Source organism: Labeo rohita, chromosome 2 (assembly GCF_022985175.1).
Source record: "Labeo rohita strain BAU-BD-2019 chromosome 2, IGBB_LRoh.1.0, whole genome shotgun sequence".
Classification (NCBI taxonomy): Eukaryota; Metazoa; Chordata; class Actinopteri; order Cypriniformes; family Cyprinidae; genus Labeo; species Labeo rohita.
In genome coordinates this window covers 22,608,315-22,626,838 of record NC_066870.1, presented here as the reverse complement: position 1 = coordinate 22,626,838, position 18,524 = coordinate 22,608,315, and the positions used below count along the sequence as shown (strand labels likewise).

At 37.8% G+C, this 18,524-nt stretch overlaps 1 protein-coding gene across 9 annotated transcripts in view; it reads right to left on the bottom strand.

Moving 5' to 3' along the window:
• Window positions 1-3,387: 3,387 nt before the first annotated feature.
• The window catches only part of rnf220a (ring finger protein 220a), a 133,100-nt gene continuing 117,963 nt past the window's right edge, over window positions 3,388-18,524 (bottom strand). For 4 of the 9 annotated variants that reach the window (XM_051135020.1, XM_051135031.1, XM_051135040.1 and 1 more), the window contains 8 exons: window positions 18,416-18,512; window positions 18,228-18,314; window positions 18,068-18,123; window positions 17,146-17,245; window positions 10,487-10,595; window positions 9,216-9,386; window positions 8,924-8,998; window positions 3,388-5,062 (listed from right to left, as the gene is read on the bottom strand). In XM_051135020.1, coding sequence (XP_050990977.1) covers window positions 4,991-5,062; window positions 8,924-8,998; window positions 9,216-9,386; window positions 10,487-10,595; window positions 17,146-17,245; window positions 18,068-18,123; window positions 18,228-18,314; window positions 18,416-18,512 — 767 coding nt within the window. In that variant the 3' untranslated portion in view covers window positions 3,388-4,990. The remainder of the gene's footprint in view (window positions 5,063-8,923; window positions 8,999-9,215; window positions 9,387-10,486; window positions 10,596-17,145; window positions 17,246-18,067; window positions 18,124-18,227; window positions 18,315-18,415; window positions 18,513-18,524) is intronic. The other 5 variants (XM_051135048.1, XM_051135070.1, XM_051135081.1 and 2 more) reach the window with 2 other exon arrangements.

The following is an 18,524-nucleotide window of genomic DNA, read 5'->3' as shown; positions in this document are numbered from 1 at the left end:
CTTGACAGTAAGTAAAGACTTGGGTTAGATGGTAGAGAGGTGAGATGATCCAACCACAGTTACACTCTTTCACCGCTACATAGAAGACGCATTACCACCTACTGCCCGGACCCCAGACTGACCTCTGGTAACCATTAAATCCCTGTCCCAACAAGGTATTACCAACACTGAGGATACAACATAGACGTCAAGATATCAGATGTCTTATTTTAAACAGGATCAATAAAATTTGGAGAAAAACAATGTGATATACATATTATCACACTGATTATATATATATATATATATATATATATATATATATATATTATATACACACACAGATACACAGATGAACACTTTATCGTGTTTTTTTGTACTAAAAGTTTTAACTAGTTTTAACTCTTTAACAGAGAAAACAGAAACTATCATTCTTAAACAGCAAACAAGTTGGAAAAATTATTGAATAAACATAAAATATGAAAGCACGATGAAAGACACAAAAGAAAACAAAAAGAAAAGCGTCTCTCTGCAGGCATCCGCTTCAGACAGCGCACCAGTAGCGTAGTTCTCTTTCGGGTTTCAACAGACAAAAACAGTTTTAGATGAGTTAAAAAGTCCTAAATGACCGTAAAGAGACTGTAAAAATCTGATAATCGGATGTTCGTCAGATCCACATCATGTGCCTTATGAGATTTTAAAGACACAGTACAGTTTTTAAAATGAAGCCTGCTACTGTGCCACTGATGTAAATAAAAGAACTGCTCTGCTCGCTTATTAACCTTTGTAGCTTAAAAAAGGCTTAATCAATGTTAAATTTACAGTTTATGCATATAGAATTTAGAGAGAGTTTGCACTTACGTCACGATTTGGTCAGTTAGCCAGATGCTCGGCCATATTGGTGATACTCAGATGTAAACAGCACTGATTGCATAGTTAATGTACTACTGAATACCTTATTCTGCTAATTTATGTTGTCTAAACCATGGAAAAAGCATGTGGGAGCTGCTAAATCATATAGAGAAGGACTAAGTAAGCAGGAAGGAGCGCTATATTTTGACAAACTGAAGTTAATAGGTGGAAAAGACACATATTAGCATTATTAATTAAGATATTATCCTAATATTTCACCTACCTTACCAGAAATGATAAGAACAGACACAAATGTTGTCGAGATTCTTTCTTTGGAAATCCTGGTTCAGTTTGGCCAACCTCAAATGCATTTTGCTCCTCAGACAGTATTTTGTTCTTTTCCTTGATTTGTTATAACTTTTGGCAGTCTATAGTACTCCAAATGTTTTTCCCGGTCTGACCGATTAGCACAGCCTAAAATATGACAATAACTGACCATTTTTGGCAGCAACAATCAGCAAAATATGCAATTTTCGTTCGGTTCAGTGGCATTGTTTACGTTCTGTGCCGCCAGTATGGCTGATTGATGATGCGTTGTGAAAACACTCTATAGTTTATGTTAAGATTGTTTTTAGTCCACTTAAATAAAAAGTTGCTATATTTTCTATGCCTTTGCATGGCAAAAAGTAATGGAATTCAATTATACTGTATGCTGAAGGGCTAAAATTGATGGAAAAGTTATTCAGGAACAGTACTGGTATCAATGATATGCCTTCATTAATAACAAGATGCCACTGAAGACATATTTATATACCTACATTAATTTGGGAGATTCAATATAAAACTATGTAAATATATTAATATGCAATTAATTGTGATTAATTACAATGCTATTCAGCATTTATATATATATATATATATATATATATATATATATATATTTCAGTTTGTCATTTTTTGTTACAGTGAGTTACCAAATATTTCAGATTTTCATTAAATTTTTTTTAAGTAGGCCTATCTAATATTCATATTTTGAGCTTTATTTTAGTTAACGAAATCTATTTTAATGATTTTAGCTTTGTTAACAATTGAAGGATCTGTGTGTTGAACCTACAGAGAGCAATCATACATTTGTGTTTTTATTTCCTTGTTTTAAATAAGTTAGAATTATAATCAATTATAATAATTATATAATCATTTATGGTCATTAGCCACTTATGTAATTTATCATTTGATTACTTTTATGTTTTTATGCTTTTTTTTTTTTTTTTTTTTTTTTTTTTTAATTCCCTTACTTATGCATTTTCATTGTTGTTTAATCTTATGATTGTGGGGTTTCATGAACTTTTGTCTTTATGAATAAGAAGGAATGTTTATGGAAATTCGAGGTTTATCAATTGTTGGCTGATAGAAGACTGTTAATACAGTTTTGGGTGCAAGACAAGATATGATGTTAATAGGTTTGGTTATCGGCAACCCTGCTGACTAGTTGTTCGGACACCAGACAAAACAAATATTTTGTGAAAAGATCTGGCATCAGGGGCTTGATCGCTATTATCTGGCATGGAGATTCGGTCTACCTCAGCGCAACCCTGATTTATACGACGATTCACGGAATAAAAATGCCTCACTTGTATGTGAACCATAATTAAGTCCATAAACTGCAACAACATAACTGCTGTTTACTTACAGGTTTTCCAAGCTTGTTTCGTTCCTTTCAAAAAAACCCACAAACACTTCCAACAAGAGGTTGTAGCTGAGCTACAAGGACTTAATAGAAACTCCTGCTGATTTTCCAACACATCTATCAAAATTTTACGGCCATCTGAAAATGCTTATGGACCCTGCTACCGTTTGCTCCACGGTGCGCCGATACAGCATGTACCTAGAGTTTGGCCTGGGATCAGAGGCTTTACTGGGGAGGTAGACGACGACTTAATTACATGATTTCATGAAATTTTAATTACAGTCTTTATCATTAAAGTGTACGGTGATTATGCTTTGATACTGTGCGGGTAAAACATCACCTGGGTAAAACCTGTAGATGGCAGAATGGAACACTAACGCTTCATTTTTCCAAAAAGCTCCAAAATCAGGTGCAAAAAGTCCTAATTTGATGCACTTAGTGTTGGGGAAGATATGAAATCAATGGGTTTGTCTCAAAACCTGATTATTTTCTCTACCGGATGCAGTGTAATGCACATCGATATTAAACATTACAATGCGTTCGGAAGTTGTACTGAAACTCAATGGACACATATTGACCGATGCATTCAAAAGCTACGTCAGCCTGTGGTAACATGAAAACCAGCTTCACCTCCAGAGTATTCATTCTGGTAGAGTTCGACTAGGCAGACCAGTGAATGAAGCCAGCACGTGGTGACCAGTTCAGATTTACAGTCATTTAATTGATGTCAAATGTAGCTTACAAACGGGAAAGACACGTACCATTTTCAAGAATATACAAGGACACAAATCATATCACACAATCATCTTGTGCAATCTGTCATCTTTGGGGCAGGAACGAATTGTTCGGCAAAGGAAGAATACAAAGAGTCAACCCTAATCCTCATTTACTACATGTATTTTACAAAATAGTTGCAGAGAGAGGTATTTTACATCTGGAAACAGTGATTTTTGAGTGTGTTGGTACAGACATACTGTTTTTACAGTACTTGACTGCAACCCAGCCATGGTGAAGATTTAAAGAACAGCGAAATAAGTTATAACAAACGCAACATTTGACTGTTTATTGTGGTGTCGGGATCAGCAATGACCTTTCATTTCTTCCTTTTTTGCGCTTACATCAATACAGAAATCACAGAATACACAGATGTACAAATATAAAGCACACCGTCTCACTCCTAGGGAAAACGTGAGCAGTCAGTCAGTCGGCCAGTCAGGGAAACAAGTCTTGACTCTTCCAGTTCGTTCTTTGAGGAAAACCAAAAGTCTCATAGAGGAAATCTGAACGTAACTTATAAATGAAACCACCCTAAGTGTTGAAAAGTCTCTTTTCTGAGGGAAGAAACTGATAATATGCAACTGGTCAGGGGTCTTAATACTGTATGCTCAATGTAATAAGCAATCATTTCAATTGTTTGTAACAGACAGACAGCAATCAGCATTAAAGTCAAAAAAGCTGAAAAACGTGGGTGAATAAAGCAAATCTTTCCATTTCTTAGAAAAAAAGCAGAGAAAAAAGAAAGATACTTTCCCTTGTTTCAGAATTAAATCTACAGTTTTTACTGTATATTTCAATGAAAAATGTACACCTAAATCTTTTAAGTCCTAGTTCGAGTAGTTTATTATTATTATTACTTAAATTCTTCCTGTACAATGAAATACAACTTCAACTTCAAGACAACAACATCTGCTTTAAAAATACAGAGGGTTTTCTTTTTTCGTTTTTTTTTTTTAATTCACCAAGATTGAAACATATCCCCTTCCCTCCCGACCCAAGCCGCCCCCAACTAAAACTTGGACTTTTATTCAATATATACTTCTGTATGTGCGTGTGTATGTTCATGTGTGTGTGTGTATACAAGTGTGTTTTGTTCTCTATGTCATTTACTCACAACACTGTAAACATACAGAGACTATTATACATGTGCTTGCACTGATTCATTGAATTTGGTTGACATCACTAGAACACCACAAAAGAAGTAATGATTCGGGGTGAACGAGAACACAATGAATAATCAAGAGCCTCGGGTGGTCCGTTTAAAGTCTCTTCTTCTTATCGTTGGGCCGATGTTCCAGTCGTCAGCGGTCTTGGTGAAGAAGTTGCCAAAGGGTGCGAAAGTGGGAGACGAAGAGCAGCAGCAGCAGCAGTGCGGGTGGAGGGACAGAATGAGTACTCTTTCCTTCATCTGAGAAGAACAGCTGACTTTGGAGAGGGTGGACCATGGACCAACACAAGAGGGAGGGTGGGGAGGCTCTTCACATAAGCAAATATAGTAGAGGAATGAGTCTACACAGTCCTCATTAGTCCTTTGCATGTGAAGTCAGTCCGAGTGAGTCTGTGCTCAAGCCTCTCATGGTCAGGACGATTCCTCGCTCCCTCAGGCGGTGGGGAAACCAAAAACATTGCGCAAATGGAAACAAAAAGTAAAACAGAACAAAAAAAAAAAAAAAAAAAGAATCCGGGCTGTTTTGTTCACAAATATACACGCCTGAGGTCCCCTGGTGACGTGATGGTGTTGCATTGTGGGCAGAGTTTCTTGTTTCCCTGTTGAAAGAGAAAGACAAAAAGAAGAGTAAGAATGTGGTCAAAATGCAATGCTAACAAATGCACTTAAGGTGTACAAATTTGTATCCTTTTTGTTTACAATCCCATTTATAAAATTTGGGGATATCTGTTTTTTTAATACATATTAAAAAAGTAATTTATTCCTGTGATTAATAATACATGCATAATATATGTGTGTGTACTGTGTATATTTACTATATATATATATATATATATATATATATATATATATATATATATACACACACACACACACAAACGCATGCATACATGTGCATGTTTAAGAAAAATGTAACGTTTATATATATATATATTTTTATATACATACAAGTAAATAAAATTAAATATTTTCACAATTTATTTAGTATGTCTGAGTACTTATATATACACAATTATACAGTACACACACATTATGCAAAAAACTTTTTGGATTTTGGATTAATGGATGCGATTATCACGATTAATCATGATTATTCATTGATGGCAGAAATAGCTAGTTTTTTTGCAAAAAAAAAAAAAAAAAAAAAAAAATATATATATATATATATATATATATATATATATATTTCTTTCTTCAGTCGTAGAGAAATAGTTTTTTTAGGAAAACATTTTAGGAATTATCTCCATATAGTGGACTTCAATGGTGCCTGTGAGTTTGAACATCCAAAATGGAGTTTCATTGCAGCTTCAAAGAGCTCTAAACGAGCTCTATTATATATATATATATATATATATATATATTATTCCTAAAATGTTTTCCTCAAAAAACTATTTCTCTACGACTGAAGAAAGAAAGGCATGAATATCTTGGATGACAATGGGGTGAGTACATTATCTGTAAATTTTTGTTCTGAAATTGAACTACTCCTTTAATGCTAAATGCATCCTTGTTAAATAAAAGAATTTCTCTGTCAACTTTTGAAAGGTAGTGTAATTTAATAGTGTGTGTATGTGGACGTAAAAACGGGCTTTACATGGGCGGCCCACCCTGTTCGACAAGCATGCGCCTTTCCCACTACCACTCTGATGTTCAGCCAGTACCCATAAAGCCTGCTCCATAAAAGCAGGAGAACAGCAGGGAAAGGTAGAGGAGGAGGAAGGTGAGCTGTGTGGTCTGCTGTCTGCACCACACACATGCTACACAGGGACTGACTGAACATCACAACAGGATCTGCTCTTAAAGTCAGCAAACTATATACTCAGCTTTAAAAATACCACAAAAATTGACGGAGGACAGCAAGGCACGAGATATATAAAATCCTCACGTTTTGTGCTCTGCCCCGAAAAAGAAACTGAACTGTAACTGGCGTTATTGTGAGGAATCTTACAACCATTGGCGATCATGTCCTCGTGTAACCTTCTCGCACATGTGCCACTGATCACAAACAAGGAGTATTTCTCCTGCTACGGCTCCTATAGAAACTTGGGAAGTTTAAACGTAAAGAAACAAAACTTGCTGTTAGCCAACTAGGGAGTATAAAGAGCAGTAAGGGCGTCAGAGCGTGAACCCTGCAGTGTGCCTTCACATGTGGCTGTAAAGAGGATTTGTGGCTCCATACGATTCAGTTCATGTCTAGGGCTCCAGAACCCGGTCTACTGATCCTGACTAAAATAAAGAGATCCAGCAACACACAATTCTGGCTTGTTATGCTCTAACAATGGGCTCTACCACTGGATAGTGAATGTGCAATAATTGCAACGGTTTCAAATTTGACATCATGGTCTGACTATGTTAGCGGTTTATTTTGATGTGGCCCATGTGAAGGAGTAAAACGGCAAAATTGAAGTTGGATCCTCTGTATATAGACTAAGTCTGGTTTACTTTTGTTAAAAAAGTGAGAAGTAAAACACCAGTGTGCGTTCCTCTATACCCACGATTCCCCAGACACAAAGAGGACCTTAGATTTGGTTCCTTTGTTCTAGTAAGCGGGAGTTTACCTAGTTTTAATGAGCGTGGGCAGGTCACGGACTGAACGTGGGCTCCTCGCATCAGCGGCGGGTAGCTGCTGCGCTCCATTAGCTTCATAAAACAAGGCTGACGCTAACCAAATTACACGCATTTACTTTGATCAAGACGCAAGGAGCCCCGCCGTGCTACTTTTATTGCTGTCTTTAGGCAACAATTTTAATGCCTGCATTACTAACAATCCGCTGTGGCAGCACGGGCTGGCGCGCACACACGTCTCTGTTCCTCTCTTGTCGGCGAGCCGTACACAGAAACCTTGTGATAAGCGGAGATGGAAGGAGCTGATTTAATATATAGCATATTGGAAAACGGCTGAAGCTGGGAAACATTTCCTTATTAATTGCATCCGTGTGTGGTGACAGAATGTGTTAGCGGCTAATGAGAGCGGGCTCCCTGAGGAAGACTGGCTAAAACAGCTTTAAAAAAAACAAAAAACAAAAAAAAAACAAGGAAGAGCCTGTGAGTGTAACTGTGGGGATTACAAATGGACAAGTAGAGGCAATTGCAATTCTGCTCATAAGGGGTTAGTTGAACACGCAATGCTGACTGAAGGATTAGAACCTGGAGCGATACGTGAGGAATTTCACAGGTCTGGTTGAGACGAACTCTTCAACTTACACTGTAGCCAAATACCACAGCATTATCAAAATAAACTACTCCATTATCCGCATTATGCACTGGCCTGGACTATGAGTGACTCGCTGTGTGAGAAGGTCTGGGCACTCTGTGGTGTGTAGAATTGAAACTTAATATGCACCTTAACTGCCCGCATTTCAAAACTTAAATCATCCACGTCTGCAATACCCCTATTTTCTGTTACACTTCAGTGTGAGGAATGTACACAGAAATGATTTGAAGTAAACCAAGGAACAGCCTGTGATGCATGCCATGTGAAGTGTGTTGCCTAATAAAGGGGTTTTCAAAATAAAAACCCTTCAAATATGATGAACCGCATGTGAGAGACCTTTTCCAAAATAAAAAGGAAGCAATACACTACCAGTCAAAGGTTTATGGATGTTTTTTGTTTTTTAAAGAAGTCTCTTCTGCTCACCAAGCCTGCATTTATTTGATCCAAAGTACTGCAAAAACAGTACATTTTACTATTTAAAATAACTGTATTCAACTTGAATACATTTTTTAAAATGTAAATTATTCTTGTGATTTCAAAGCTTATTAGCATTATGTTGAAAAGAGCTAACTAGAATTTTTCAGGTTTCTTTAGAATAGAAAGTTTAGAATAGAAAGAAATAGAATAGAAATTTTAGAAGAACAGCATTTATCTGAAAAAGAAATATTTTGCAACATTATGTCTTTCTCATTACTTTTGACCAATTTAAAGCATCCTTGCTAAATAAAAGTATTAATTTCTATAATTTTATTTACCCTCAACAAATACTACCTCTTAAAGCTTTTGAATGGTATAGTGTATAATGTTACAAAAGCTTTTTATTTCAGATAAATGCTGATCTCAACTATTTAAAATAGTAATAATAATAATAATAATAAATGTTACTTGAACAGCAAATCAGCATATTAGAATGATTTCTGAAAGATCAAGTGACACTGAAGACAGGAGTAATGGTGCTAAAAATGTAGATTTGATCACAGGAATAAATTATATTTTAAAATATATTCAAATAGAAAACAGTTATTTTAAATAGTAAAAATATTTCACAATATTACAGCTTTTGCTGTATTTTGTAAATGCAAAGAGAATTCTTAAAAAAAAAACATGAAAAATCTTACTGTTCAAATACTTTTGACTGGTAGTGTATGTTTTTATTTATAAAATCAGATCCTGCTTAAAGCTGCAGAACATTCTGCAGGTACAGATTCAATATGATCCTACTGAGCAGCAAGTGTGTAATTCTTACCAGAGTCCTTAGCCAGCATTCTTCACAGTGCACGTGCCAACACTGGATGGAGGTGAGTGGCATTGTATACGAGTCCTGAGAAAGACAAAAAAAGATAGCAATGATTAATTTAACCACGTCAGCTAAACACTTTACATCTAGCCACCCACATACACAACATCAGACGTCACTAGACAGCACCAGCACAGCACAGATCGGCCATGGGGGGGCAGGCAGGTGGGCAGTGAGGGAGCATGTGGGGCAGTGCAGGGGTCAGGCGGGGGCAGGCCAATGGGAGCACAGAGAGCCTTACCCTCCGGAGCGGCAGCAGCTTCTTAATCCCACTGCTGCCCGCAGTGGCAGTGCTGCAGCCCGTTACGTAGCCTCTGTACAAACAGTACACGCCGAGCTGCAGGGTCTCTGCGCTCCCGTGCCTCTCGACCGCCTGAATCTTGCCGTCAGCCCCTGTTTGGGTTGGCTTGCGCTGCAGGGATATTCAAGAGCGGCACTGAGAACAAGAATGTGGCCGCCACAGCAGGCACAGACACACACATCAGACCAATGGGTGCAGCTATCAACAGAAGCTCTCGGCCGACACCGAGCAAGGATAAAAGGGATGGTTTGGATATCATGCTAAGCAGTCTGAAACACTGTCAGAAGGACTTTTAGTCCAAATGAGACCCCAAAACCAGTCGTAATGGTACATTTTTTGAAATTGAGGATAGGACAATATTTGGCCGAGATACAACTATTTGAAAATCTGGAATCTGAGAGAGCAAAAAAAAAAAAAAAAAAAAAAAAAAAAGTTAAATTTTTTTTTAAAGTTGTCCTAATGAAGTTCTTAGCAATCCATATTACCAATCAAAAATTAAGTTTTGATATATTACGTAAGGAAATTTACAAAATATCTTCATGGAACATGATCTCTACTTAATATCCTAATGATTTTTGACATAATAGAAAAATCTATAATTTTGACCCATACAATGTATTGTTGCCTATTTCTACAAATATACCCATGCTACTTACGACTGGTTTTCTGGTCCAGGGTCACAAATTTTACTGAGAATTAATTTTTTCGGTCTGCTATACATCCAATAATCAGCAGGTGGCAGTAGACCACCAGTGGGAAATGCTCAACCTCAACAGACAGCATGGCACAGAAGCAAACAGAAAAATCTTGAATCTTTCCAATTAAATAATCAACTCTGTACATCTGTACGGATGCTTCATTTCATTTTAACAAAACTGAAACATCAGGATGGATCTAATCTACCTCAGAACAAACAAGGGCATGTCAAATTAGTCACCAATAGGGATAAAGCTGAAAAGGTTTAGCATAGATATCCAACAGGATGGCCACTAGTGCTAGAAGAACTCCTTCAACAGAACCTCATGGTGCGGGTTAATTTTCCAATCCTTGCAAGATTGAAGCCGAAGGAGGCAAACCATCACAAAGCTTCAGCCGGCTGGGTGCATTATTGCGGGTGTTAGGTTATATCACCACGGCATGTTATTAAGGATGGGTTACAACCAAACACACCCACATGAACGCAGAAAATATTGGCAAGCGAGAGTTCTCACCATGCATATGAGACACTTGTATCGGTCTCCTCTGAGGATCTGCTTTTCGAGTTCTCGTATGCGGGCCTTTAGTGCCTCCAGTGTGGTCGCTGTGGAGTCCTCTGTGATCCTGCAGGTAAAAAACAAAAGCGAATCAAAGTTGGTTCAATTAGAGCACTACAAACCATTTGACTCATACATAAAACTGAAAACAGTGGAATGCTAATTACTTTTTAAAAGTTGCACAGTCACGCAAATTTGCAAAGCTACCACACAGCTCTAGTTCACACAAACATGACTGCTAACTCCCAAAAACACTAATGTGAAATTAAAAACAGACAGCCCAACTGGAAACAGTGAAGGACCATGATGTCAATATGAACTAATATGTTTTTTCTTTATTGTACTACTAAAACAGTGCACTGGGCTTCCTTAGTCCTCTGAGGTCACACTGTTCCCCCAACTTCTCACCTCTCAGGCTTTCACCCTTAGACAAATGCCTCTCAGCTGTTGAATGTATATTTAACACTGTCCACAGCATATGAACTCGCAATAACTAAATCAATATAGCCACCATTGATTGTGCGGCGAGGCGCTTGGCGAGATGTTTATGGTGATCCGCTCATTTTCCAGCCAGATGGAGCACTGATCTACAGTATTGATTTAACGTTGCGCCAGCGTTCTCCTAGGCACAATCCCCCCGATTAGTGCCTGCCGTTCCACTGCCTTTTCCAATAGCTTCATTTATTACATGCCTGTGTGACTCCACAATGAGTACAAGCTCCCCACACACACACTAGGACATGAGCCTCTCGGTAATCAGGTACTATTAGAATGTAAATCAAGGAAGGGCTATTAAAACGGAAAGAACCATTTATGGACTCAGCATCTCCTACAAGGCCAACCTAAAGGAAGAACAATGACAGCAGAGCTGGAGAATCATGGGCAATGTGAAAAGGAAAGCTTAAAATCTGGTAGCTAGGAATTTAACATGTCCTATTTCATTTAAAGTTGCGATGAGTGAAGCAGCAACAGATTTTTTCATTTGTACTGTGACACAATTCATCGGTTGTTGATTGGGTGGAGGTCATAGGATGAAATGACTGGAGAAGTCTGGTATGCATCAGTTAAAGTTTGATTAAATAAATCGGTCACAATTAAGGAAGACGTTGGCAAAACCCTCAAGTCTGACATCTTAAGAACAGTCCAGGCATCTTCTCAAGGTCACCCTAAACCTCACCCTGGTCTCTCTCAAAAAGCCCCAACAAGATGCCGACCTTGACCAAGGAGAGTGAGCCGTCCGGACGGTCAATTCCCTACAGCCTACAATCAGCACGGGGACTATAAAGCTTTAAAATCTCTTCTTATTAGTGGCCGGCTTGTAAAAAAGCATTTAGTCTTGATTAGCGTGCATGCTTATAAAGCAGACAGGAGAGTAGGTGTAGCGTGCTCCATGCCTGCTGTTTTTCTTTAACAGCTTCATAAATCGCTGCGGTTCACTTGCCCGTATGCCGTCACCGGCCCTACAAAAGAATACAACTTTTCCCCCCAAGTAATGCCCGACCCGCTCCAGCATGAATATTCATTGTGTGGTGCTTTATAGAAAACCACATTCTAAAAGTTATTTAATTCCCCCGGGTAATAAAAGAGGGTTTTACTCTTTCTTTATGTGGACTGAGATGGAGAGATGGTTTGGGAGGAGAGAAAGCCAGGCGTGTGTTTTAATACGAAAGCAGGTGTAAAACCTGGAGAGGGTTACGTGCAAAACAGAAAATCATCAAGGTGCCGTTGAGTGAGGGAGAAAGTTTTAAACATTAAACACAGGACTTGTCTCTGCTTTACAGGCTGAATAATGCCAATGACGTCATCTAGGGAAGGAATAAAGTCATTTCGATTAAGAAAACCACAATGAGGACTGACATCCAAACTAATAATGTCGCTTACCTACAGCTGTGGTCTATAACGGCACACCCATTATATTAAAAATCTATTTGGATGTTAAAACCGATGATCGACGTGCAGGTCTAATGCTTTATACAGGCATCACTCTCTATTAGGAGATATTTTTATTTTTTAAGCAACAAATGCACAAGTTAAAACAGGAAGTAGATGAAGCCTTGCACTGCTATCTCACACTGCTATTACGATCTGGCTCTGAGTGTGAAGCTATTTCTCATTTCATTATCCTGCCCCTTAACCATCCGTCTCCATCAGAGCCGAGTCTAACTGTAGAAGGCGGTCTAATCTATAGGTCTATATGGCCTGACATGAGAACACATGAGTTACAAGTACAGACAGATACCGGGAGATCTTTATAAAGTCACTTGGCTGACAATCAATCTTTATATTCAGTTGCGATAACAAGGGTCAGTGGATACTTTAAATCAAGAGGGTGACTGAGCAGAACAGCTTGTAATTTTAACATATGAATAAAAGAAACAACAAAAAACTAAATTAAAAGTGCTGTCAGATCAATTGATCGTGATTAATCGCATTCAAAATAAAAGTTTGTTTACGTAATGTGTGTGTACTGTGTATATATCTATGTATATGTATGTATGTATATATATATATATATATATATACACACACACACACATCACACATACATACACACGCATATATTTATATACATGTATGTGTACTTGTACATATAAAAACAGTATACACACATTATGTAAACAAACGCCATTTGATGCGATTCATTTTAATCTGACATCAGTAAAATACTTATAAAAAAAAAAAAAAAAATTAAGTACAATAATTAGAGACATGGCTGATACTACAGTAAAAAAAAAAAGGCTAAAAGGAAAAGGTTTTGAAAAAAACTAAATTTGATTATTGTGGATTATTTTGGATGTGATTAACCGATTTGACAGCACTAAAATATATGTAAAAAATACAAAGTGGAGGCAGTAATTAGAGGCTGATACTACAGTAAAAAGTGGCTAAAAGGAAAAAAAATAAATTTGGCTATTATGAATAATTTTGGATGATTAATCGCAATTAATCGATTTGGCAGCCCTAAAATATACGAAAAAAAAAATAATAATTAGAGACTATAATTAGAGACACGGCTGATACTACAATAAAAATTGGCTAAAAGGAAAAGGTTTTGGGAAAAAAAAAAACTAAATTTGATTATTCTGGATGCAGTTAATCGATTTGACGACTAAAATATATGAAAAAAAAAATTAGAGAGATTAATTGAGACATGGCTGACACTGTAAAAACTGGCTAAAAGGAAAAGGTTTTGAAAAAAAACAATTTGATCATTGTGGATTATTCTGGATGCGATTATTCGCAATTAATCGATTTGACAGCACTAAAATATATGAAAAAGAGAGACAATAATTACAGACAAGGCTGAAACGACTGTAAAAAGTGGCTAAAAGGAAATGGTTTTGAAAAAAAAAAAAAAAAAAGGAGGAAAAAAACTAAATTTGATTATTGTGGACATACACAGAAAATCCGCTACATTGTTTCAAGTTGAGCATGAAATTTGGCTGCAATCACACGGGTGGCTAAGTAGCCCTCATTTATCATGTGCAGAATGAGCGGGGACAGAGGCGACCCCTATACCCAGAGACCATTACCCATCTGGGCACAGGAGAGCTTGGAGAATTCATCAGCCTCCTCTGCCTTACGAAGACACACATGTATACAATTTACACAACTCACAACACAGTAACACGCTCTTTAACACACACACACACACACACACACACACACACACACATCCACAATGAATCACTGTAACTAAAGGGGACAAGTCTCATTTTCATTGCAGATTGAAATGCATGTGTTTTACAAACAGTGGGGTTGGAATTGTTTTCAGGCTGGAAATGGAATGAAATGATTTCAGCTCCTTATGTGGCCTCTTTAAAGCTTGCTCAGATTAAGACCCCTCACTTCAGGAAATTGGAAATGAAACAATGGCACAGTCGTTCCCGTAAATTTGCATGCTTCATCCATTTGACGCACACCATGAAGAAAAAAAAAACACTAATGCTGAACCAACATGTTAGGCTAAAACTCCACAGCCACAGCAACTGCCTTGTTTCGGCTAGGAAAGAGTTAAAACACCTCCCTCCCCCTTCTCATGACCCTCAGGATTTGATTAATGATATCATCATTGAGATTTATCTCCCCGGCCCCTTTCATAAGACAATATCGCGTAACATCCTGTGATACCTGATCAAATCAGCAGAAGGAGAAAGGAGAGGTGCTCTTCGAAGGAGAGGGCTCTACTGTCGGGGAGAGATGGATAGATTCAGACGGAGGGCCGAGGAGGACGGGCACAGACTGGGAGAAATATTGCGGGCGATATTAAATAAACGAGTGTGTGTCACGTCTGGAGCTAAGCGCTAAGCTAATAAAACGGGTGGCGGGTGGGTTGCGCTCATTGCTCGCTCTTCTCTATGACATCAAACAGCTGCGGTGATTCATACCCCGGCCGGCTAAAACACTTAATGCCCCCCGATACAACGCTACGGCTAGTCTAAACGGCTGCCTGGTGCTCGGAGCGTGTGCGCGGAGGGAGGGCGAAAGCGAGCGAGTCTCTACGGAGGAAAGCAATGAATCAATCTAAGCTGTCACACTCCTGCAGCTCCACTTAGGAATCCCGTTCTGTCCATTTTCATCCTCCTACTTGCACACCCACGCTCGGACAGAGACACATAGTGTTCATAACATCATCCGCTAACATTCGTTTCCACACACTCAAACCGATCAAGCAACAGTGTGCAAAGTCACGCTTTTAACTGCCAGTCGTGGTAAACATGGTTAACAAACACGATTCCAATTGCAGACCGGAGCTGACATCAAGCTTGCGCTACAGATGAAGTCATTCGCAGGCGCAGACTCGACTGGAGATGGGTGAGAAGAACGTGCACTCGACGTGCTGACGAGAAAAATCAATTGCTTCGGGTCTGCTGTGCTTATTCACTAGTTATCCGCCCCTGATATTTAATACGGCGCCCCGTGATGGCCGCCCGCACAAGATTGATTCAGCTACACTAGAAGCCTCTCCCTAGAGAAGAAAGCTCAGAGGAGACAAGAGATAGATAGAGAGAACGATGAATTGAGGGGGTGTGTTTTAGAAATACTCAGAAATGTTGATTTTTAATAAATAAAAATTGTGTTTGTGAACATGTAAAAGCAAAATGTAAGTCTAGAAATAAAGCAAAAATAAGTATTTTTAAAACACACTAAAATATACAAAAATACTAAAAATACATTTATAAATCAACTTAAATATAAAAAAAAAAAAAAAAAAAAATGTGTGTATATATATATATATATATATATATATATATAAATTAACATAAAAGTCTGCTAAGACATGTCTATAAAAAAGCAAAAACATTTTTAAAACACACTAAAATAAACATGAATACATGTATAAATCAACATAACATATTACTGAAATTAAAAACAAAATATATATAAATAATATATATATATATATAAAATAATATACAAAAATCTGCTAAGAAATGTAAGAAGTCTATAAAAAAGCTAAAATAAGTAAAGCTATATATATATATATATATATATATATATATATATATATATATATATATATATATATATATATATATATATTTTTTTTTTTTTTTTATTAAATATTTATTAAAATATTTTTCAAAAGAGTTGTTTTAATTTCAGTAATATTTAAGTTGATTTATAATAATATAATTTATATATATAACTTAATATTTAGATTTTAATTATATATATACACATATATAACTTAAATAATACATGTAATCCTGATTGAGAGTTCACACTACAAACTTAAAATTGGCACTGCCTTGGACAACCCTGCACAGTTGGATTAAACAAGGATAGAGACAGGACATGGTTTATGTGGACTGACAGCTGTGCTTCCAATACTGGGTAGGCAGAGTGAGGTACGTCTGTGGCTAACATGTTAACCCTGATCCAGCTCTAGAAAGCAGGGGGAGATCAAACCAGGACAGTTGCAATAAGCCCCTCTTCTACCAGGAGCTGCGCTCTGACCTCAATTACCCATTCACTGGGGCTGGACCCCCACGCACGCAAGTGGGAGGAGAGTTTAGCGGGTGCACTTGTCGGGGAATATGGATGAGGACGCGGAGATGAGGGAATTACAGGGGCCAGCCTTTCACCCACTCAGGTTATTTAAATTTATCTGGAGGCCGCCTGCTACACTCCCTCCAACGTGTTTTCACTCTCAGTGGAGTGTAAGGATTCATCTCACTTTCTGTGTGTTACTGTTTTGATAGTACACTTCTATTTGCAAGACACTTATCTTCTGTAGGAGGTACTGATAGTAATACTTTTATGTTTCAGGCCACACCGGCACTTTATCTTCCATTAACAACAATTTGACTTTATCTGACATCACTTTTTGCAATAAAAGATAAACACTGAACAATTCCTGCAGTGAAAAGCTGTAGTATGGAAATGGCTAAAGGCATATTAGCATTCCCGGGCTGTGCGGCGAGTCAAGCCCAGACAAGGCTCAGCTGCCTGGGATCAATACTCTGGGCCACTCCCTGTGATCAAGCATGCTCCGGAGAGATGAGCACACTAAATGCATCATTTATGATCTTGCAGTCCCTACACAAACTAATCTCACCCCAATACACCAGCAAACACACTGCCACTGTGGACAGGTGTGTGTTTGTACTCACTTCTCGATCTCGCTGTTTTTACAGGTCCTCGGTGTGGAGGACGAAGATGAAGAGCTCGGCTCCTGTTTGCTGCTCTCGCCATTACTGGTGGAAGGCATTTCTGCGAAAATAGACACAAACAGAGCATTTATAATGAATGAGGGCCAACAAAAACAACGTTTCATTCTATAACTATCCAACTCAAATATATAGACAAAAAACAGGGTTCCTACGTTGAATTTACGCAAAGCAATTTCTAGTGGATTAAATACTTTAGAGCACAACTACAAAAATGTACTTACTGCTCAAGTGTTTGGTATTTTTCTACCATGTTTTTTTTTGCCATTTATTTGACCAAAAATACAGCAAATGAAGTAATACTGTGAAATATTACACGTTAAATAACATTACTATTTTAATATATATTTAATTGACTTGATGTATTATGTTTAATATATTTAAAGGGATAGTTCAACCAAAAATGAAAATTCTGTCATTAATTATTCACCCTCATGTTGTTCCTCACCCACAAGACTCATCTTTGGAATAAAAAATATGACATTTTTAATGAAATCTGAGAGCTTTCTGACCCAGCATAGACAGCAACGCAACTACCACATTCAATGGCCAGAAAGGTAGTAAGGACATTGTTAAAATAGTCCATGTAACATCAGTGGTTCAACTGTGATTGTAATAAGCTATGAGAATTATTTTTGTGCACAAAAATCCTTACTATTTTTGTGGGTCCTGGACTTTTCAGTTGCATTGCTGTCTACGCAGTGTCAGAAAGCTTTCAGAATATTATCAAAAAAATCTCAATTTGTGTTCCAAAGATGAACGGAGGTCTTATAGATTTGGAAAGACATGAGGGCGAGTAATTTTTTAGGATTCTCTGACGAACAGAAAGTTCAAAAGAACAGCATTTACTTGAAGGCCAACTCACCATCACTAGCCCATTTGGAGAACTCTGGTGTTATTCTATTGGACGGCACACCACCACTACAGAAGAAAAACAGAAATTTAGCATAAGGGCCAAGTTTATAGATTTGTTATTTGCCTTTTTAACGTCTGTGTTGAAATCATTTCAGTGAAATCCAGCTTACTTCAAAACGGCTCCACGTAGTGCCTCGCGTTCTTTGGCCTCTCCTTGGTCCTCTCCAGAACAAGGAATGATGTCTGCTTCAGTGTACCTGAAACTTTGAGTTAAGGAACAACTGCGTCTAAATTCAGTCACTGATTCTGTGCACACTACAGCACCACAGAAGAGCAAGACGTTTCTAATCAAGGATACTGAGCTTTGCCGTACTCCAGTGTGTCATCTCCATCCACATCGAGGTCTGCATCACTGTCATGGCTCTCCTTCGTGCTACACATGGCAAAGCCTGTTCCTAAAAAGAGGA